The following is a 22,943-nucleotide window of genomic DNA, read 5'->3' as shown; positions in this document are numbered from 1 at the left end:
GTCGATTGACAAAATGATTGGACAAATATGATTGATTAATCATTTCAATGTGAGAAATCACTGCTTTTGTCTGTTTTATGTCATTTTTAAGATGAATATCTTTGTGGTGCTCTGGAACATTATAATAAACATTGAGTGCAACTTGAGACACTATTATGACAACAGACTTGGTTGTGTGAGCGTTAAAAATACTGTGCTTTAGCACTAAATACATTAAATTTGGGTTTTTTTACCTTGAACGATGGTAGACTTTGCTTTTTAGGGCTGCGATTAACAATTAAAAGTGAAAATAACAATTTCCCACAGCAGAAGATGATGTCTTCAGCTTTCTGTATTTGACCAGGAGTCCAAAACCCACCGATTCTCAGTTTACAGTTAACTATCATGTAAGATGGAGAAGCTGGAACCAAAAAACATTCTATTTTTGCTTAAAAATTGGCAAAAACAATTAATTTGCACTTTTGACTTTTCCTTTCTACGACTAATCAATTAATCAACTCATCATTTAAGCTCGACTCCTTGCCAACTGTTAAATCAGCTCAATATGACATGAACGCAGCATAAACCGTCCAAAGAAATAGAAATATTATGTGCACATAAATGAGACTCAAACCCATTTTGAAAGACAGATGTACATTATAGACACTGTATAAACATAATGGCCCGCCACGTCTGTCTGCCTATGATATATAACACTTTATTTAAAAAAAAAAAAAAAAAAATTAAGATGTACATAGAATCTAAATCCCAGAATGTTTATAGTAAAATATATCAAATTGATTATGAGACAATAACAGTTTCCGTCTTGTTGTGACCGTGAATCCTGCGACAGTTTTGGCAGCCTGGAACGGTTCATCTCTTCACAGAGAGAACACATGGGAGTATCAAAGTGCGGTTTGCTTGATTGTAATTTCCTCCTCGACCCTCCCTCCCTCACCCCTCCACCACTTCCTGTCTTTTCCTTGTGTGTCACGAGGCTGACCTAGTTCCCTTGTTTCTGCCGAATATTCTCCCATGTGATGAATGAATCCACCTCAAACCCTCCAAAAATCCGGTGCTACAGTTTGCTCAATATTGCAACAGTAGAAATGAGAATCACCAGTTTTTATGAGTTATGATAAATAATGTGCAGCAGAAGGCGAAGGAGTTAGAGAGACACAGCTTCATTTGTTTTCTCATACAAAAACAAGAATATTCATTGATCAAACTTTCCACCATGTGAGACGATGAGAGTGGACAGACACCACTGAGCATGGGTGAACTCTGTCTTGTTTTTTTTTTTGTTTTTTTTAAAAAGTAGATCAAGAGAACCATTTTTAAGAGAATATCCCGAGTCCATGTACAACTATACAAGGTTTGGTGCCTTTCTGCTGAGTTAACAGCTCACAGTCCTTAGTGTTACTCGGAGCACAAGCAGGGATGGAGGACATGACAGGTCTTACGCATTTCGCTTTTTTAATTTTGTTGTTAAAGTTTCGTATTTTGTCCAGCTCCAGTCTTGGTCCTTGAAAGAGGAAAACCACGGAGTTAAGATGTGAGATGACAAAACCAGAATCAAAGAGACGTATTTTAAGTAAGTGTGAAAACAAACTTCCCCAGAATGAAGTACTAAAATATCTTTATTTCCGAAAATCAATTTATGATTGTGTGTTTTTTCCCCTTTTTAAGGGATTTTTTTAAATAATTACTTTTTCACCAAGAAACTTGGATCTTAGAGGATGTCATTTGGTGAACTGTCACATCACTGTATCAGCCTTTAAATAAATCTTTCTCTGTAACTAAGACAGTACAGTGCTGAACACTCCTGTTGTATGTACATTATAGATATTATTGTATTGTCTGATCACATCGCACATGTGTTCATGTGCAGATAATGTTTCAGTCTTTGTTATGACTCTAAAGTCCACAGACACAATCCATTTGGTCCTGTGACACTTTCCAAACACTTTGGAAAGTTTTAAACTTAATTATCAAAAAAAAAAAAAAAAAAAAATGAAAGATGGAGTTTGTAATGACCATAAACATATACACCCTCAGTTTCACCGCTGGTCGTAGTGTTGATGCAGACACATTGTGATCTTTTATACATTTTTGTCAACTAAAATCTATTTTACTGTTTATGGTCCACTCCACATATTCCCTCTGTTTGACCTTTTACCTGCTGTGTCGTCACTGGAGAAAATGACACATGATGTAAATAATAAATCTGTTTACTCTTAACTTAATTCTTGTTGTAACTTTGTGTTTTTATCTTTCTTTGCTAGATTTTAGTTGTTTTATTTAGATTAAAATTATTATTAAAAATACTAGATAATAGAAAGTGCAAGATTGACAACATGATATAAGCTTTAAGTGTCATCCTTTCTTCATAGTCCAGTGTCATTAGAACTACACTGATAATTAACTGAAATTCAGACCATTTTTCATGTTTTCCAAAGGGGAAGCAAGCACACAATTCATATTTGACTTTTATAAAGCTGTGTTCTGTGAAGAAAATCTTGCTTTAAAAATCCAGGTCAGCTAAAACACCACAAATGGAAACCAGTCAACTCACCACTATGCTCTTGCCCTGTTCATCAGCAGCCTCCTGCATCAGGCTGGTCAGCTGACTGAGGTACTTCTGGTTCTCCTGCAGCAGACGTGGGGCAGCATCACTGAGAGGGGACACACAGACACAGAGAGCCTGTTAGAAACCAGCTGATCACATGTTGACTCCATCATGTATGTACATACAATGTATTTAGTATTTCACCACGTACAGCTGAATGGCTCAGGAGAGAAAACACACTGACATACAAAATCATGTATAGCAGTATTCACACATGCCTGTACAGTCACTCAAAGCTTTATCTGTCTGTTCCCAGCTGATAATAAATACACTGACAACTGTATGGGCCATAAAAGATAATGATATTCATATGACATCATGCATTCAGTCCTGCGGCTTTTTCATGTTTCTTGAAAAACATACAAACAAATGGATACAAGTTAAGTACAATTATAGTATAACACAAAATAACTGACACATAAATCATCCCATGTGCAGTCACAAGCTGTTGTTTGTTGTTATAAAACATTAAGTTGATCCATCTTAAAGGGGAAATATGCTCTTTGTGATTTTCTGTCATTTATATACTGTTATGATATCGGATGTCTGTGTTATACATGGTCTTAGTTTCAAAATTTGAGGTAAACATATAGAAAAATGGCGAGGGGGTGAATACTTATACTAAAACTATTTTCCCAACACAAATCAATGAAACAATCAGTTACCTGTCATTTGGCCCAGGTAGGGAGGTGAGAGGATGTGGGGAGCTGACAGGCTGTGCTGACTGTGACCACTGAGAAACCTGCAGCAGGTTGGACGACTCGGGACTGGCTGCTATCGAGCTGCGTGACGAGTTTTGAGCCTGACAGAGAGAGAGAAGGAGATCGTACTGATACACGCAGTAATAACAAACATTTTTCTCTTTCTCCTAGAAAAGGAAGACCTTCCTGCTATCTGTTTTAACTAAGTTATAGACTAAGGGAAGCAACAGAGGACAGAAAGTACCACTGCTGGGGAGCAACGCTGACCCATAGGACTGACTTATGAGCTGAAGAGAAACAGATAAGATGGACAACGTGGAACTGAAATGATTAGTCGATTGGATGATTGGCAGAAAATGAATCAGAAACTATTTTGATAACTGATTAATCATTTGTCAATCAAAAATATCAAACATTCGCAAATTCTAGCATCTCAATTGTGAGGATTTCCTGTTTTAGACAAGTGAAACAACGTGAAGACATGACCTTGTTCTTCAGAAAATTACTTTGGGCGTTTTGTTGAAAAATGACTAATGAGTTAACAAAGAAACTGATGTACAGAGAAACAGAATATCAAAGTTATTTTCAAACCCCTAAGACAGTGCAACACGGTTTTTATTGAATTACAGTAAACTACTCTGGTTATTAAATCAAAGGCAGCAGAGCCCTCAGTGGGAATGTACAGACGAGCCAAAACATTATGACGAGCAATGTTGATTATCTAATCCAAGTAAAACAAAGAAAAAAACACAAAACTGGCCTGGAAGAAAATAAACAATGCAGAGTAACTTACACATGCAATCTTCAGTAGATGCCAGAACTCTCTCTGTCTCTTTATCTGCATCTGCATCACTGTGTTGTCCGCATCCTTGATGCTCTCCAGAGTTTTCTCAATTCGCGGAAACAAGTCAATGATCTTCTGTTTGCTGATTAGGATTTTACTGTTGGGAAGAGACAAGATAGGACAGGCCATAAAATACAGTAGCAGTACTGTGGCTCTTTGAGGTATCAAATGGGTGGTGTTTTCATGTCAGACAATAGATCAATAATCAATACTAGTAGGACAAAGATGAGGGAATCACAAGGAAGTGTGAAGTGATTTATACACCTTTCATTCTCAAAGTAAAATCACAGGTGTGACGTTCCCAGTAAAGTAAAAAACTGAATGTCTCTGAGGACAAGGCTCTCACCTGAGGTGGGTGTACAGATCTTTGAGGACCTTGTCTTGGTTCTGGACTGTCTGAATGATGGCCTTCACCATCTCAGAACTGTCACTGCTCACATCTGGCTCAGGTACTGAGAGACATGCATCAGATAAATCACTGAACACACACTTTTGAGAAATGCTTAAATTTTTCTTTTTCAGTAAGAATAAGCCATTACATGTATTATTGTGATCTGGTATCATAACATTTTGAACAACAATGAATGTGATTAAAAGGTCTCTTACTTTTGCACTTCATCTTCAGTTGCTTATAGAGCTCGATGGCCTTTTCTTCTCTGCAACAAAATGAATTAGATTTTAACATTTACTGACCACAGTCTGAAGCTCTGTCACTGACCCCTGACAGCTCACATCAGGAAACTTCTTGGCAGATGAGAGCCGACAGCTGTTTATTTTGAGGTCTTTTACACAGCAGGTTATTGTGTGGTGCAGCATATTTAAAATGCCAGTGGACTGGAGCCCGTCTTGTCTGCCCCATGGAAGTGACACCAGCCAGAGCTTTAACAGCAGCACAGAGGAGGGTTTGTTTGTTTTTAAACAACAAACCCTTTAATTCAAATCGAGCAGTGGCAGGTGGTGAGTGGACGGCTGCTAAAAGCGCACATGAAGAGAGCTCGATCCAGTGGATTAGCAAACAAGAAAGCAGTGACTTTTCATGATTTCAGATTTTTACCAAAGTTTTAAAAACCCCCTCTCCAAAACAGAAACTTTCATCCTCAAACATAAATGTAGTTTCTCAGAAATCTCACAGCGATCTGCACATTAGATTTGATATATCTCTTGGTACTTTCTACAAAGTTCCGTTCATACTAACAGATGCTTGTAATCAAAAACTCATGAACAAAGTGGGGTCCCTGTAGACTGAGGGGGTCAAGGGGAAACCCAACATAGATTATCTACAGCATAGGTTTTGATTCACAGTTAATGCTGCGTTCATGTTATATCATTTATACTGTAGTTATGAGCAGCCAAGTAGGAAAAACATTCACATCAGCCCCAACTTGTAATTCCAAGTCAGAGATGTCAGGATTTTCAGACACTGACAATGAAAAGAACAAGAGACGTGTCAAACTATTTGCAGAATAGCTGTGAATGCACCACTCACTGTTGGCAGTTACATCAGAATAAAATCCAATATTAACACTAACACAATCCATTCAGCTCATTTTATAAGAGCCATGTGCTGTTTGTGTTTGGTGTCACTTGGTAACGAGATGCCACACATATGTTACACAACAAAAGAAGCTAATTTAGGCTGTTTATCTGATGTGACCACAACGTTAGCATTAGGGCTAACAACCCTTGAAGAAAGCGTAACCTCTCATGTCAGAAAACAGGATGTTCCTTCTTGGCTGAATTTGAACTAAATGAAAAGTTAAGATATCATTATTGTCATCAAATGTATCTCACAATAAAGTGTCTTTATGTCAGACAGACCAACTGACATTACCATCCTTCAGCCGGGCACAAACATCTGTACTTTATTATTATTATTATTATTATTGTTATTACATACAGATGTTTTACAACAAAACATGGGATAAGGTCTATTGTTGATTTCTACACTATATTGGTGATGTATTATAGTGTATGAACCCAGTGTGGGGTCAGACTCCATTAACACTCACAGCTGCTCCATCTTGTCTCCTTGGCGTCGAGCGTACGGGCTCCTCTGAAGTTCCACTATCTCAGAGTGCAGAGCCATGATCTCATCATCCAAATGGCTCACCTCTGCCACCTGCAGGACAAAACAGGAATCAGACTGTCACACAAAGGATTTGTACTGGATAAACATCAAAGGCCATTTTTCATGTGTTACATATTTTGATTTGTTACCTGTGCAAACGCAGCAGCTCTCTCCTCGTTCTCCTGCCAGGCTTTCAGCATCTTCTCAGAGGCTTTGGACAAACAGACAACTCATCAAAACAGGAACATCTTGTTCAGTGATATAAAAATATTCCCATATGTAAACACTCTCCATTAGAGGGTTAAGTATCAAATCAAAACAAACGGCTGCCAGTAAACACTCACATATGCCATAGTGCATCTGATCACTGTATTTCTCCAGGTCATACTGGATGCTGCTCTTGAAGAAGTCCAGTTTGGCTTTCAGCTGCTGAGAGAAGCCGAACATGCTGTTCTTACACCTGGTCAGGTTGGTGTTGTAGCGCAGGAGGCTCAACCTGGAGGGGGGAGGAGACAGTTAAGAGTTAGAAAACTTAGTCCACACAGGAAACAGCTGCTTCTCCTGCAGGATTACTTTACAAAGTACCTTACATGGACTAGAGCTGGAGTTATGTTAAATAAAAAAGAGTCTACTGTAATTAATATTCTGCTGACAAGTTAATTATTACTCCCATTTTCCAATCTAAAGTTTTAAATGTTGACATATATTTGTACGGGGATTGTTTAGAAGAGTTGCTGCAAATTAAATTAAGAAAAAAAAAAAAGAAAAAGAAAAAATCTAATACCCATTTTTACAATCAGACCAAAGTATTAGTTACTAAACTGTGATTTCTTGAAAGCAGAACATTAATATTTATTTGGAAGCTTCACTTGGGCTTGGTGTGGTTAAAAAGACAGATGTCAGATTGAGATGTATAGTAAAAGGCAAAATCTATAAGAAAACATAAACAAGCATAGTGTAGCCGTACCTCCAAAAATCTTTACACAAGATACTTGTTATCAGTCCCACATTAACTGACAGGTCATTTTAATAAATGGACCAACAGCTGACAAAAACTACATCTAAGTTATCAAAGTGTTTGGTGCTAGTAAAGGTTTGTTTACACCTGTTACACAGATTTTTCATCTGAAACTGCAGCTGAATAAAATGACAAACTGCAGAAGTCGGTCATGTGACTCACATAGCAGCCCTCTGTCCTTGGAAAAGTCTGCTGTAGTCCTCCTTCAGACCGCAGATGTAGCTCACTGCTTCACCCCAAACCTTCTTCAGTGCAACCAGGGGCAGCTGGGTCTTGGCCTCTTGGACTGAAGAGTTAAAACAAGTATCAAAACAGTGTGAACGACACAGGCAACATGTGGTAATTTAAGCTGTCAATAGGGATGGTTTTCATCACTGTAAAAACACCTTCAGCGATAGGACAGATTTTATACCCAATATACCAATTAATCTGTTTCATATGTTAGCGGGCTACAACCAGAGCTGCTGTAGCAGCTGAAGCAGCAAGACAGGGTGAGGAAGGGATAACAGCAGGAATAACTTCAAATAAACTCACCAATAGTATTGACTTTGTCAGGCAGCTGTCTGGCACTGAAGGGACCGGAGTACTTGGTGATGCTCTTGTCAAACAGGTAGACGATATAGCTGTCCCAGCCTCTCTGCAGAGGAGAGAAGAAAATCATCACTTTCTTGTAGCTTATTACTGGGTTGTTCAAAGTCCCTCAACGCACATACAGTGAGTGTGTAGTATGAATCATAACACCTGCAGATGGAGGTTTTTTCTGCATCACTGTGGTTTTTCAGTCTTTTGCAAACATATTCCTATGTTTGTAAATGTTCCCGTGGGAGACAAGAACAGAAAATGTTGCCTCCATTAGAGCTGGTGACAGGAGAGGGCTGACAGGACATGGGAGGGATGAGATGGGGGATAACACAATGCAACAAAGGTCCTTCAGCTGAGTAAAGCTGATCGAAGCTGCAGGTATTAGCAAGAGTATATTTGAAGTTATATTCTGACATTTCATAGCTGATTAAAATTTTGTATATATTTATGTTTATTTTGTATGCATCACAGTTGCATCTCTTCTTTTTATAGTACCCCATTGGTCTGTTATTGATTCTGTACATTAATTTATCTTTATATATTTCTGCCTGCATTTGGTTATATGCTAAACTTTAGCTGTACTGGTACTAAGTGTGTAATGCTAAAGCTGAACTTCATATGATCTTTTCAAGGCTTTAAAAAGGAAATTACAGCAGTCAACCATCAACTTACCACTCCATCCAGGACACACTGTGCAGCAGGCTTCCGGGGGTCCAGTGACACGCCCGTCTCCTGCAGCAGCTCCTGGTTCACCACTTCGATCCTGGTCTCTGCCTCAATGCGCTTCTGCAAACTGTGGAGACTCTCGTCCGGAGTCAGCTGGAAGGAGTGGACCTGAGCTGTGGTCATGTTCAGGATGTGCACAACCTGGAGAGACAGAGGGCAAGAGCTGTCAGTGTTGGTACAGGTGAGCTCACATCCACATACTTTTATTCATTTTCAAACCTGTAGTCTTCAGACCTGGCTGACAGATTTCATACAACTCCCTCTGGAAGAACAAATGGCTTTACACTACTTTTTCTGTAGATACATTAGTGCTCCCAACACCCACCACCAGGGTCAGATCTTCCTAGCACAACATATAGAAAACCAAGTTGGCATTTAATGTCCAAGGCAACTTGTGTTTTTTTCTTTGAGTGTTTTATTTAGAACTTCTTATAACCTAAATCAAGATAAAGCCCAAAACCCAACAAACCAAAACCCTGTATTTCAACTTCCAGCCATGTACACACACAGCATTTTCAGTTCTCCTCAAGAAACACTCAGGTCCTTTGAAGTAATCCTATAGCTTTCAGTCAGAAAGAAGATGACAAACTGTTTTGATACTGACACTGAAACTCAGGTATTGTATCGGCACAAGTAATGACAGAGTAACCCTCAGCATTTTCACAATATTACAAACAGCAGGTACCAGCTACAAGATGCTAACTGCTGACTCCGTGCAGCTGACTTAACAGCCCTGATAAAACTACCAGTAACTCACTTTCATACTCAGTATCTGCTCCAGCACTTCAAAGCACAGGGGTTTCTTAGTGTCGGAGTTCAGTTTGCCTCCTCTCTGGACAGGATCCCACTTTAACATCAGCTGAAGCAGAGCCTCCATCGGCTCCAACAGAGTCCTATAAAACAGCAATTTAAACATGTCTTCAAGGTCTGTTTTGCTTTTTATTTGAATCACTACAACACAAGTAAAAAGCTCCTGGCTTTACAGACACCAAGCGACATGGGCAGTGTGCAACAACACAATCTGTCCTCACAGAAAAGGACACAAACCGCCTATCATAATTACTGTGATAATGTGTATAAACGGCTGCCAAATCTTTAATTAAAAGGGATTTTAAGAGTCACATGGTTCCAACCTGCTCAGATTGTTGGGGTAGGGAAGGTGTGTGGAGAATCTGACTTCTCCGTTTAATTCCTCTACAGCCATGATGTCCTTTGGACCTTTATTCCGTACTTTGCTGGCCCTGTGGATGAAGAGAGACAGAAGTCGATTAATCAATAAGCTGATTGACCGGAAAATAATCGGCAACTATTATAATTAAACTAATATTCTCTGATTTCAGCTGATCGAATTTGCCTCTTTTGCTGTCTTATATCAGGGTTTTGGTCGAACAGAACACGACATCCGAAGATGTCATCTTCAGCTCCGTGAAGATGTGACAGGCATTTCTTCACAATGTTTTGATGTTACATAGATTAAATGATTAACCAGAAAAATATTAATAATAGAGTAATTATTATTAAAAGAGTAACTGATGATGAAAACAGTCACTAGTTGCAGCGGTAGACAGGATGATGATGGATAGATTCACATGTCAAAATGATTCCATTGTAAAACATGAAATGTTTTCTATACAAAGCACAAAAAGCAAAGTTCAATGAAATAAAAATTTTATTTCAAATTTAATTTTGGCTATACTTCAAAATATAATTATTAGTCATGGAAAATGCTGGTGTCAGTTGTTTCCAAGCAGCACTGACATTTATGGTCCTTTCCTAATATACTTACTAATAATCAGAAATAATGATACTTGAAAGTGCAAGTCAAACTGAATCTACAAATGAGTATATCATGTCTGTGTGTTCATGTTCCACTGAGTTACCACTCTAAGAAAAATACGAATTGGGAGCTCAGGGTTTTAAGGTGCTGTCAAACTACAAAACCAACTTATCGTTGTTTTCAGATCATCAGCACAAACTGATTAACTGCTAAAATAAATCACTCCTGCACCAAATTTGTATGCCATACTGGTTTACTCAGGTTGACTTACCACTGCACAGGTTGCAGGTTGTGCAAGAAAGGACGAAAACCACAACTGCATTCAAATATCATTGTGCCAAAGCTCCAGTAGTCCACAGTGACTGTGTATGGCTTATTCTCAAAGAGCTCAGGTGCCTGCAGGGAAAAGTGGAACTTGTCAATACGATCCATTTATCATTATCCACTTTGATGTTTTTCCCCCATCTATCAATTTACAGCAAGTGATTATATAATTTTCTACTGTTTATCCAACACATGCTGTGACAAGGTGCATTAGCATTTCAACATTTCATCACGTATGAAGGCAGGAAGATAAAGACGGAACTACTTGTTTTCTTAAGTTCTTACCAGGTACTGCAGCGTGCCGACAAATGAGGTACACAGACTACCCTGGTCAAGGTCTTTTGCGTAGCCCAGGTCAATGATTTTGTGAACGAGCTGTAGAAGAAGAAGTAAATGTGAGATAATGTTAAGATGGTGTCAAGTCAAACAGAGGAGGCAGGAAACCAAAATGCAGAAGTTTACCTTTCCGCTGATATTTTGCAGCACTATGTTTTCAGGTTTAAGATCTCTGTGGATGATCTTGTTTTCGTGCAGATACTGGATACCAGATCCTAGAGTGGGAAATCAGTGGTTTAACTACATAAGACTGTAAAAGAACAAGGTGCACACATAGAAAAGAAAACAGTGGACATACCAACATCATTCAGTAATGAAAGCACTTCGCTCTCCTTCAAACCGCAGCAGTTTTCAGGTTTGCTCAGCACCTGTGACCAAGACAAATACAACCCTGTCACACCTGCAGAAAATCTACATGTGATGACAGAATGGTAACACAACCCTGCTGACATGAGATGCACTGATAAGCTACCTTAAAACTGAGATTTTTTCAAACAGTGTTTAAAGAAGATTAATTTAAAAACTCTATTTTATTTGGGAAAAAAAACAGAGCTTTCGGAATAGAATAACAAAACCCCTCTCTGTGATCACTTATTTTAATATAGCTAATACAACCAATCACTAAGGTGTTGTCATGAAGCTGCATTTATGTTGATTTTGTCATAAAAGAGTGATGTTAACCACGGTGCTGCAGAGCAGCTGTGCCTCATTAAAAGGCAGCAATTATCACCTGAGATCAAATCATTATTTCGTGCTTGTTCAGTTGTCAACAACAGAAACAGAAAAATACAGACCTAAATAATGAGATTAGCGATAATTTAACATATTAATGTGATCAAAGAGAGCAGGGGGAAGCAGAAAAGTGTTAATCAGCTGAGACTCAGCTCAGACTGTCACACTGCTTTCCAGATGTTGACAGTTTTATTGTTTGTTGATTGAAGAGCACAAACACAAAGAGGTTCAGCAGTTTTCCTATAGTTCAGGTGTTTTAGTTTGGACAGAGACCTTTAAGAAAATGACCTGAAAACACTACTGCGTACACATGATGTTTTCACAAGTAAATAGCATTTTCAATTTTTGCTGGCTTATTGTGGATGTACTCTTCAATGAGTCACTCGCCTTCCTCAGGTCTCCTCTGGAGCAGTACTCCATGGCTAGCAGTGGAAGATCATTTAAGGCTATGTGCTTCATCTCCTCCGGGACATCTCGGGCTGTCACAACATTTATGTGATTTAATCTGAGTGAGAGAGACGGACAAGTCAGACCTACATTACTTTTTCATACACCCATACAGATTTTACGTAGTCATCCACTGCTACCACAGCTACACACTGCACAGTAACTCAGATGTCACATTTCATCTAACTGAATGCTGTGTAGCTGTATCATCATTATGATATCAGGATACCATTGTATAATCTTTAAATCAAACTGTCCCCACAGGAAGAAAATAAGTACAAACTTTTTCATGATCTGGATTTCTCTGCTCCATCTGTCCTTATTTCTTGGCGTGAGCTCCAGACGACACATCTTCACTGCCAGTTTTTCATTTGTTTCCTACAAAACAGACGACAGAAATTTCATTACCACATAAATGCATAAAAATGTAATAAATGTTTTGGAGGATTCCTATCCAGTTGCATTCAAAAGTTTGGGAAAATCACATATTTTGTTGATTTTGAAAGTGAAAAATTGTAAGCAACCCCTGCAAAAAACAGACATTAAAGACATACTGTGTTACTTTTTATTTCATGAACTTAAAAAAAAGATTTTTTTTTTTTTTTTTTAACTTCTGATTTGTCAGATATCACAGCTTGCAAACACTTTTTGTAGCAGATAAGAGTCTTTCAATTCTTGATTGATGAATTTTCACCCACTTTTCAAGCTCCAAGATATGTTTAGTCTTTCCTGCACTCACAGCATGTTCATGATCTAATTTTGGATTTTCAGTGATGTTCAGGGACTGTGTGGGCTGTTTAAAAAACTTCATTGTCCTGAAACCAGCCTCTTTTCACTTTCACTTTCTTGACTGACCACAGGATATTTGCATCCAGAATTTGCTGATATTTAGTAGAATCCATTCTTCCATCAGTGCAGCATTTCCTGTGTCACTGGTACGCCCCCCCCCCCCCAACAGCTAACAAAGGGGTGTTAAAGCACTGACTAAGAAAGGTGTTCAAACTTTTAACTTTTTAGATCATGAAATTAAAAGTAACAGTGCATTAACATTTTAAGAAAGGCTTATTTTAATACCCGTTTGCAGCAGGGGTTGTATTTACTCCCCCTCACTTTCACTGTGATGCAGTTATTTTATGGGTTACTTTCCAAGGTGCCCCTTCATGCTTTTTACATGTAATTGGCACAACACTCACATGATGTTGGTAGAGGTAAACATGGGCAAAGCCGCCCATTCCCAGCCTCTCTCTCAGCTCCCAGTCTCCGCAGTTCTGGTTCTGCCTGAAGGGAGGTTTCTCCATTGTTAAAACTAGACCTGCAATAATCAATGACTCAGTTAGTTGATGGGACAAACAATTAATCACCAATAACTATCATTTTACCCATATTTTAGGCAAAAACTACAAAGATTTGCCGTTCTTAGCTTCTCGAATTTGAGAATTTAATGTTTAACAACGTCATACTTGCCAGTAAACTGAATATCTTCGATTCTTGTAAAGATGTAAAATGTGTGTATGGTAAATTACAAATGCGTTTTCGGGGGTTTCACAGAGGAAGAATCGATTAATACAAATAATAATCCTCAGATTATGAAAAGAAATAATGCAGCTCAAATTGTAACACAAACTGGGCCAAAATGTATAAATAACGTTTAAATAACCTAACATAGCTTTATTTCAATACATTTACTTTCAAGGCATATGGAGTAATGAATCTAATGAGCTTGTTAAATTTCGTCTACCTAAATGAACCTGTCAAGCACAGGGGCACGACTATATCCTGGACCAGCTGCAAGGCTAATGTCAGTTTACTTTCGGTGTTAGCATAATAACGTTGTGAAATTGACATTTTATGCCGATGTGGCACAAAAAAGAAGTTTATTCTGACAAGTAACACGTATAATTAAGAGATGCCAGTTATGAGAATACAAACACAAAGCAAACTATTTAAAATATTAGCTTCATTGGCTAACTGCCGAACAGCTACTCTTTAGCCAAGCGACAGCTGCCCGGGAAATAGCCGGAGCCGTTCACTACCTTTCCAGCATTAGGAAATGAAGGCTTCGACGGCAGTAAAGTGACACCTCAGTGTATGTTTTTTAGACGAACCGCCGTTAAAACGTGTCTTGGGACTTACTTGGGGGTCTCTACAATGGTGTCATGAGCCGTTGTCGGTAGAAATGTGGCTGTGTCTTGTTGTTTTCAGGTCAGTGCTGCCTGCGCCGTGAGACTGTGTACTTTCCTGCGTGATGTCACCAGAAACCCCGGCTGTGCTTCTTCGAAACGACCCGAGGGTGCGTTCAACAAAATAACTCCTGCTGTTCAACCAGGTTCAAACACTTAAACTGTTTAACAAAACAGCTAAGTTAAAATATAAATACAACACTGTAACATCACTGTAATGTTTGACTACTGATTTAGATATATTGTGATTAATACAAGTTATTATCTTGTGTCAAAAACACAAACAAATATCAATTTTGGGACTTTTGTGGCCTCTGTATAAATAAAAATAGAGCAAAAATAAATGAAGCAAGAATAAATTACACATAAAATTAATCTTCAATCTGCCAATTATTTTCTTGATTAACTGAATAATCATTTTATCTTTAAAATGTCAAAAGATAGTGGAAAAATAGTCCCAATCAGTAGCCCATGATAATTATTATTATTCTTAATTGGTTAATTGGTCATTAGTCATCCAAAGATATCTTTTGGGGGCCTCCTTATGAGAGAAACTAAAAATACCTAAATACAAAAATGCTCAAATATGAGTATCATATAATAAAGTCCTGTATTTATAAATTTACTTAAGTAAAAGTACATCAATCAGTATTATTAAAATGTGCTGTAAGTATCTAAAGTAAAATGTTCATTATGCAGTAGAATTCCTCCTGTGAGCTATGTCTTATTGTTTATTTAATTACTGAACCATTATTATGAAACAATAATGTGTTAGTGGTATTTTAATGTTGCAGCTGGAGCTAATTTGAACATTCAAATTCTCATTAGAGGCTTTCCAAGTCTTAATCTGCAAAAGTTAATAGCTGTCAAATCATTTTAATTGGTAGAAAAGTACATTTTATTTTTAAATGTAAGAGTAAGAGTATACAGTAGAAATATTTAAATGTACTTCAGTTACATTCCACACAGACACAGTAAACCTTTCAAAACGCTTTTATTTTTATCTTCTACGCCTCCCAAAATGAGAAGCTGCACAAACAACATTTCCTTGGTGAGTTTTAACAAGGCAGTGACACATGTAGCTCACTGTATGTATAGCATAAAATGAACATTGCCTTACCTGCACCAGTCTAAAAAACACTGAGATGGATCAGATGAGACCTTTACATGTAAAAAGATTTGTATGAGCTGGCTCGAGTCTCTAAAACACAACAGCATACAACAGCATTAAATATAGCCATTTCCTTCATTCACATTGATAAAAAAAAAACAAAAAAAAAAACATGAGCTCAAGGACAGGGAAAAAATGTTGACCTACCTTATATATTAACCCTTCTTTTAATACTCTAACCATAATATAAATGAAAGCAGGCCATAATATCTCATGCTTTATTTACATGTCACATTCAGAAATGAGGCTGTGATGGAAACAGGTGCACGTTCAGAGGACAGCTCGCCCAGACTGCTGCAGGCATGCACTGCTGCTTCCACAGAGGTTGTTCTACCGCTGTGGACGCAGTACAACGAGGTGACTTTCACTTGAGCATCACAGAGCTGTCACCAGGGGAACCAGCCATTTCCATGCTAACCAGTGCCATGGAGATCCTGCAGCTGCTCTTTGATGTAAGTGAGTGGTGACAACACACAGGGGGGAGAGGGAGGGTGGGGAGGGGAGGAGAGGGGAGGGGACCTTGGAGACTTTGCCAAGGTGGAAGCTCTGAAAAACTGTCTTCCTTTTATACCACATCCATCCACACTGAATGGACTGTACTTAGAATGCATATAATATGCAGCAGGATGAAGTTATTGCACTAATTGTAGTTGATTTGTTGTCACTTTTTTCAGTGCAGTCTCCAAATACATTTTCCAATTAACCCTCTAACAGACACCCCCGTTGTTGTGCACAAGCCTGGAAATAATGTGTCCAAAATAAAAGGTCTCTCTTCTTCAACCCTTTAGATTACGGTCATAACCCTGGTCTCCTTTCAAAGGCAACTCTTTACATTTTACAACCAAGTATCAGAATGTCAGAGCCCAAAGTTACAGAGGCACAAACACAGTAGAAATGTAAGTTCTTCTTCTCCTTTTATGTGGCAAACACTTTGGAGCCAAAAGTCTCAACCAGTTCTGTATCAACAGCTGTTGCAATGACAAATTGACTTGAACAGATTCAATCAGGAAACTTAGAGCTTTCAATTAATGTATGATTTGTCAAGGTTGTGTGAAGACTGAGTCCAGTACAGACCAAAACACACATGAAGGAGCCAAAGTGTATCTTAAAAGCTTTATGTTGATTTTTCAGTTGTTCTTTCATTTTTAAAATCTCAGGAAGTGTTTTTTTTTCCACATTATTATTGATTAACCTGCTGAGTATTTCCTTGATTAACCCTTTAGTCTGTGAAGTGTGCAAAAATAGAATTTCCGAAGTTCAGGTGACATCATTAAATCGTTTGATTTAGATATAGATTTCTTCTACTGTCGTATATGTCAAAGAATCTTCACATCTGAGACGCTACAACCAGAAAATGCTTGAAAAATGACTATCAAAATAGTTTATGAATTTCCTTCTGTCTCATTGACCCTGGTGAAAGTTTGAGATCGAAAGGATCAATAGGACATTTCAATAACTACATTTTCACGGCATCTGGATGAACTCTATGTGCTGAAGAAGGTTGTGTGATATGATCAAAAGCTCCAGGACACATTTTCTGTACAATGTGTTTGTGCTAAATTTGCGTTAAATGATGCGTGTGATCTGTGGCTGCTTGTTGTAAATGGTGCAGCTAGAGATGCAGTGTGGAAATCAAATGATTATAAAGTTATTTCTAGTCAAAAGGTAACGTAGGTGATACCTGCTTAAATGTGGAATAAAAAGAATTTAAGTTTTCAGGATAAATTCTGAGAGATTTTTTCTGATGTGACTGAATCTTCAAGAATGAATCAAAACTCATCGTCCCTCTTCTTAATAGACCATGAACACTGAACGCTGAGTCTGGCTGCTCCTTGACAGTTTGGCCACATCATAAACAGCAGGTTCAACTATTAATAAATACACAGCGGTAATGTCATGTTAAATAACTGGTAAAAGGTGCAGGATCAAGCTCAGTTTTGAAACAAATATACACATAAACTTTTTTTTTTTTAAAAAACCACCAGACTGAAAAGAAAAGTGATGGACAGAGGTGACGGAAGAGTGCAGACAAGAAAAGCAGATGAGATGTGGATGAAAATAAAAACTGCAGCAGAGCCACAAGTAATTATCATTTTCATTATGGATTAATTGATCAATCGACAAAATGTCCCAAAACCAGTGAAAATCAGCTTCGTTTTAGAGCTGCAGTGATTAGTTGAGTAATTGATTAGTTGGACCCACAAAGATAGTTGGTATCTGATTACTCATTTGGGTCTTTTTTTTAGGGGGAAACAAACAAACAAACAAACAAACAAACAAAAAAGAAAAATCCAACAATCAAGTGATTATTTGCTGGTTTAGTTTTCTACAATTATAAACTGAATATTATGGGCTGCTGGACTCCAAAAATGACATTTTTCATCATTTTCTGAAACAAAATGATTAATCAAGAAAATAATGAACAGATAAATCAATAAGTGATAATAATCATTAGTTGCAGCTCCACCTCTCTAGTCCGACAAGATCTCTACAATGCAAAGATACTCACTTTAACTCTCACAGAAGACAAGGACAGAAGTAAATCTTATATAAATCTTACATAAATTAGTTTAGGGGAATATTTGGCTTTTTTTTTTTTTTGCTTTAAAAATGACTTCAACATTAAATTGATCATCAAAACACTTGCAGATTCATTTCCTGTCAATCTGCTGATTGATTCATCAACAATAGTTTCAGCAGAGGCAAAACACTATGCTCTGATTAAGCCTGAATATTCCTTCACTTCACTGGCTGGAAGGTTCTGTACAGCCATCTCTGAACACACACACACTCACACTCACACACACACTCACACTCACACACTTTGACATCCATAGTTATACAAACAGGTCCTCTTACTCATTTAGCCCTGCGATACCCATCCCCCCTCCCCCCTCGTCCTCAGGTGAGTGGGTGATGCCATGCATATTCACTGCAGGTGCAGCAGGTGTGATTATGGCTGAAAGAAGGGAACTGAAAGCTGAACAGCTCTCCCTGCTGGTCGGACGCTGGCACTGCAGCTGCTCAAAGGTGTCGCTTAAAAGCCTGAGTAGAAAATGGCTATACGTCATATAATGCTATGAGGTGTATATGGCTACCAAAATCATACGTTCCCTAACATTATATGTTTCCAGACCTGTCCTCACAGCCTTTCTTTCTTTTACCTTTGTTTTTTTTTTTTTTTACATACTTCACCTTTTTTCATGCATCTCTGACAACAATCATGCTATCAGGCCATTTTCCACAGCAGCATTTAACTTTTTTCTCTTCCATGTGGCGTAATCTTGTCACAAACCCCCTTTGATCACTTACTAATCTTTGATAGGTACATAGACTTTACTATAATACTCATATTGTGCTGAATTATTTCCACCATATAAGAAAAAAAAACAAAAAAACATATGATTATCGTGTAGCGCTTTTGGGACTTACAAGATGCCAACTCTGCGTGTACCTAATGCGTCTTCACAACAGTGCGTTGAATATATTGTAAATATACTATCATATATCCTACAATATAAGCGTACAGCAGATGGTGCGTTATATATATACACAACATATCCTGGATGTTTACAAAGAGTATGGGTAACATATTTCCTTTTACAGTTTCAATATCATATTTCTTCATACACTTGACGTACACAGGAGGAGGAGTAGGTTCAACATCAACAAACGACTGTAAAATACTGTAAAAATATTGAAAAACAAGAACATTCAGGGTCTGCCTGGTGAGTGTTAAAATAGGGTTTATAGAAATGAGAGAGGCTATAAGTACAGACAAAGGTTACACGTGTTGGGATATGGCACCGGCATGAGGAGAAGGACGAAACATGACCTTAGAGGAATAACTTTGCTGCTCTCAGTTTTCGCCTTCGACGTAGTAAAAAGGCCTAAAAGAAGCTGTGCTGGATGCAGGCATGCGGATCACTGGAGAAAACAACGACATTCGGCCAAGAAGTAGAAAGAACAGAAGCACATCACGGGACAGAAGCGAAAGCAACTCGAGGAGAGATCGCCGGTTCAAGTAGAGCAAAACAAAAAAACAAAAAAAACAACAACAAAAAAAAACCCAAACAAACAAAAACAAAAGAAAAAGACCTCTTTTGATCAGGAGTACTGTGGACTTCTACTGATGCTGCCGCCCTCCAACTGGACGTCAGCGACTGGAGGAAAGAGGAGAGACGAGCCGCGCCGAGCTGCAGCATCTCATCGTGTTGTGTGCTGCAGCCTCGCCCTCTTCTTCATCACACTTCTTCATCACGTGTTTGTGCACTGTCCGTAGCTGATACCGCCTTCAGTGAAATATGTGCAAGCAGGAGCTAAAAGCTGTAACGTCCCGCTCCTGTAATGGAATGTGAACACACCGTGGCGATGTGGCAAAAAAAGAGGAGCTGGAATGTAATGGCTCCGTAAAGACCTGGTGATGTTTGACAGGTCCAGTGACTATTACGGCTCTCTGAATCAGAGAGGCGGTAACAGCTCAACTGCAATCAAATCATCACTCGTCTAAAATGTGATGTTTGTTTTAAAATGTGTAAACAAGTTTGGTCCCAGAACTGAGTGAAAGGTCGAGAAGAAAGGTGGGAGAACGCGGCCGGAGAGGTGCCTCCAAAGAACAAAAGGGGAGAGAAAAAGGAAAGGATGCTGGATGTAGGTCCCTGTGTGGTGCCCTGTTCAATCTGTGAGCACCCCCTTTATCTCAGTGCACAGTTCAGTCTGCCACCGCACCCAGCTGTCAAAGACACCTGGCCTCTGCAGATCTGTGACCCCCCAGCTGTTCCTCCCACCTCCTGCACCAACATCCTCGCTGGTGTCTTTTCCCAGCCGCTCTGCCAGTCACAGGATCTGCACCTCCTCTGGTAGATGAGAAGATTGGGGTGCCGGGTAGGGCGTCATGGTTGGGGGAGGGCGTGGGGTAGCAGACCCTCACTCCAGCTCCCCCGTCAAGCAGAGCTCCTGGATCTCAAATAAAAACCTATGCAGGGAGACAGCCTGCCGCTGGCAGTGCAACGCCGTGCCGCTCCCGGCGCCCCCGCCCTGTCTCACTTCTTGACGGCCTGTCGGTAGCTGTGTCTCTGGCCTTCCTGTCGGACTTTGCTGCTGCAGCCGCTGGCTTTGCTGCTGTTGGCGCCGTCCCTGGTGCTGCTGGCCTGGCTGGCCTGGCTGCTGTCCTGCAGCGTGGGGCTGGAGTGAGCCCTCTGCAGCCCGTTGTCCTCCAGGAGCTGGGACTCAAACACAGACAGGTCCTCCTCACCGCTCCGGATTTTAGCCCGCAGCAGCATGACGTAAGTCCCGTACCGTGTTTTCTATAGAGGCGTGAGTGTGTAAGAGAGAGACAGACAATTGGGAGCTGCAGCACTGTAATAATGATTTAATGCTTCACTGATTTTCCCATTTCTTTCTTTATCTGAGTTCATCTCACCTCAAACTCCAGATATTCGTCTCGCTGGCGGTACTCTTCCAGCTCGCGACCTTTGACCTTGCGGTCAGGAGGATAAGAGCGCAGCTCGGCCAGCTCAGTGGAGATGGCTCTGAATCGAGCTTCATGGGATCTGACCTGCTCCTCCTGGAAACACAAGGTCAACACTGCCATCAGGGTGGGGATGGAGGGAACGATAAAAACCTGCCTGAATAATTATTAATCTTTTATCCCACTACATGACTGACTCCCACACACACCTGTGCACCTGTTCCCAATCCTCTAATCAGCTCTCCATCATATACACCTGAATCCACATCGACCAAACTGGTTTTATTAATGACTCATTACAAATACTGTTAATAAGATCACGACTTATCAACAGCAGGAGTTTGGTTTGTGTTGAATGACAGTCTGGATCTCACAAACATGAGACCGGCGAGTGACGGACGTCAAAAACACTTTCTGTTCCTTTCTTTCCTGTCTGAGTCCATTACCTGTATCACTGAGCTCTTATAAATACATATAATATTATTTTGTTGTTGTCATAGAGTCATGTCTCATATGTTCCTCTGCAGCCAAAGCTGAATATTGTCTTGATATTTCTTGTATAAAATACAGTTCTATGTAATTTCTCTACGATTTCAATATTTTACATACACATATATATAACTGCTCACGTTAAAATAACATAATTTGCGTAATACATCATTTCATTAGGTTGTTTCTGTATTTTTGCCTTTTTTTAAACAGTGCACTGTAGAGAGACAGGAGGCAGGAAATTAAGAGAAAAACAAGCAACAGATGTCTCCTCCAGTACATGGGACGTGTCTCAGGCCTGGTGATGCACCTTCTACATTCTTGTTATAAGAAGAAAAACGTCTTGTCATAACTAAAACAACTAAACTTCTCACGATGGCAGTGTGATTGCTTTCAGGGTATTTACTCAAATGTTACCTACAACCTCTTCAAAGGAATGTTTTCACCCCTGTCTGTCTGTCTGTCTGTCTGTCTGTCTGTCTGTCTGTCTGTCTGTCTGTCTGTCTGTTTGTCAGCAGGACTACGCAAAAACTACTGAGTCTATTTGCACCAAACCGGTTGGAGGGATGTGTCACAGGTCAGTGAAGAAACCATTAAACTTTGGTGTGGAAGACATTGTGACATTTCTCAGGAGATAATGTTTGGATCTTGAACTAGACAGATGTGTGTAGGATTGTTTGGTATACGCTCAACTGAATGTCATTCTAGTTTAATTTGTGTCTTGGGCTGAAGTAAACAGACCTCCGAATGTATTTAAAATCACATTTCACAACAGTTTGACATGAGAAATGAAATATCTGAAATCATTGCCAGTAGTGGTCATTAGTAATATATTACAGTGTTTATTCGAGTGTTTATTCATGAAATTTTAATTTTAATTGTAATTACTCTGCCTTTATATTATGAAAAGTTATGTGTCAACGCCTATTGGAAATGGCGGCACAGCACGGATCATTGTTCTCATTTCACAGGGCCCTTGACTTGACTCGGACCAGATTTAATCCCCTCCAGGACCCAGCTGTGAAGCAGCTGTTAACATAACGTTACCTCGGACAGCTTTGACATCGTCCCCGGCAGCAGCGGCCGGCTGAACTTCTTCTGAGAGCCGATGGCTGCTGGGAAAGGAGGAGCCGAGAACATGGTGGCCACTGTGTTGATCCGTGTGATCCAGGACTGCATCTGCTCCGCGTTCCTGTGACACGAAGACACACAACAGACATATCTTCAACTCCAAAGCACATGCAGTAGGTACAAACACACTTATCAGTTCCCCTCTCACAGCAGCACGCGGCTAACTTACAACATCAAAGGAATAATTATCAGGAAATGCAGCCTTGCTGTTGACAAAGAAATTATTTTGGAGCCAATTAATCCATGAGAGAAAAGGGCCTGTTTTACACTAACAGACCCATTAGGGGCCCATGAGGAAATTCAGATTGAATCAGACAGCCTTGCTTTAAATCCCGCGGG

The 22,943-nt window shown here is 39.4% G+C and overlaps 2 protein-coding genes across 2 annotated transcripts in view; both read right to left on the bottom strand.

Moving 5' to 3' along the window:
• Positions 1-1,268: 1,268 nt before the first annotated feature.
• Positions 1,269-14,384, bottom strand: LOC111220255 (inhibitor of nuclear factor kappa-B kinase subunit alpha-like). Its single transcript, XM_022743281.1, has 22 exons — positions 14,297-14,384; positions 13,357-13,475; positions 12,447-12,541; positions 12,104-12,221; positions 11,283-11,352; positions 11,111-11,199; positions 10,934-11,023; positions 10,596-10,720; positions 9,681-9,788; positions 9,305-9,440; positions 8,494-8,688; positions 7,774-7,876; positions 7,402-7,525; positions 6,566-6,717; positions 6,371-6,432; positions 6,163-6,272; positions 4,760-4,809; positions 4,500-4,605; positions 4,103-4,250; positions 3,274-3,410; positions 2,555-2,654; positions 1,269-1,504 (listed from the first exon to the last, which is right to left on the bottom strand). The coding sequence occupies exons 2-22, from the start codon at positions 13,459-13,461 to the stop codon at positions 1,439-1,441; spliced, it is 2,289 nt and encodes a 762-aa protein (XP_022599002.1). The 5' UTR covers positions 13,462-13,475; positions 14,297-14,384; the 3' UTR covers positions 1,269-1,438.
• Positions 14,385-18,404: 4,020 nt separating this feature from the next.
• LOC111219578 (PH and SEC7 domain-containing protein 1-like) overlaps positions 18,405-22,943 on the bottom strand; it is a 54,839-nt gene continuing 50,300 nt past the window's right edge. Inside the window, exons 16-18 of the mRNA XM_022742296.1 lie at positions 22,521-22,665; positions 20,937-21,080; positions 18,405-20,820 (exon numbers count right to left, since the gene is read on the bottom strand). Coding sequence (XP_022598017.1) covers positions 20,557-20,820; positions 20,937-21,080; positions 22,521-22,665 — 553 coding nt within the window. The 3' untranslated portion in view covers positions 18,405-20,556. The remainder of the gene's footprint in view (positions 20,821-20,936; positions 21,081-22,520; positions 22,666-22,943) is intronic.

Source organism: Seriola dumerili, unplaced genomic scaffold, assembly GCF_002260705.1.
Source record: "Seriola dumerili isolate Sdu_G_001 unplaced genomic scaffold, Sdu_1.0 BDQW01000068.1, whole genome shotgun sequence".
NCBI lineage: Eukaryota > Metazoa > Chordata > Actinopteri > Carangiformes > Carangidae > Seriola > Seriola dumerili.
The sequence above is the reverse complement of the archived record's forward strand: the minus strand, read 5'-3'. Positions and strand labels throughout refer to the sequence as shown.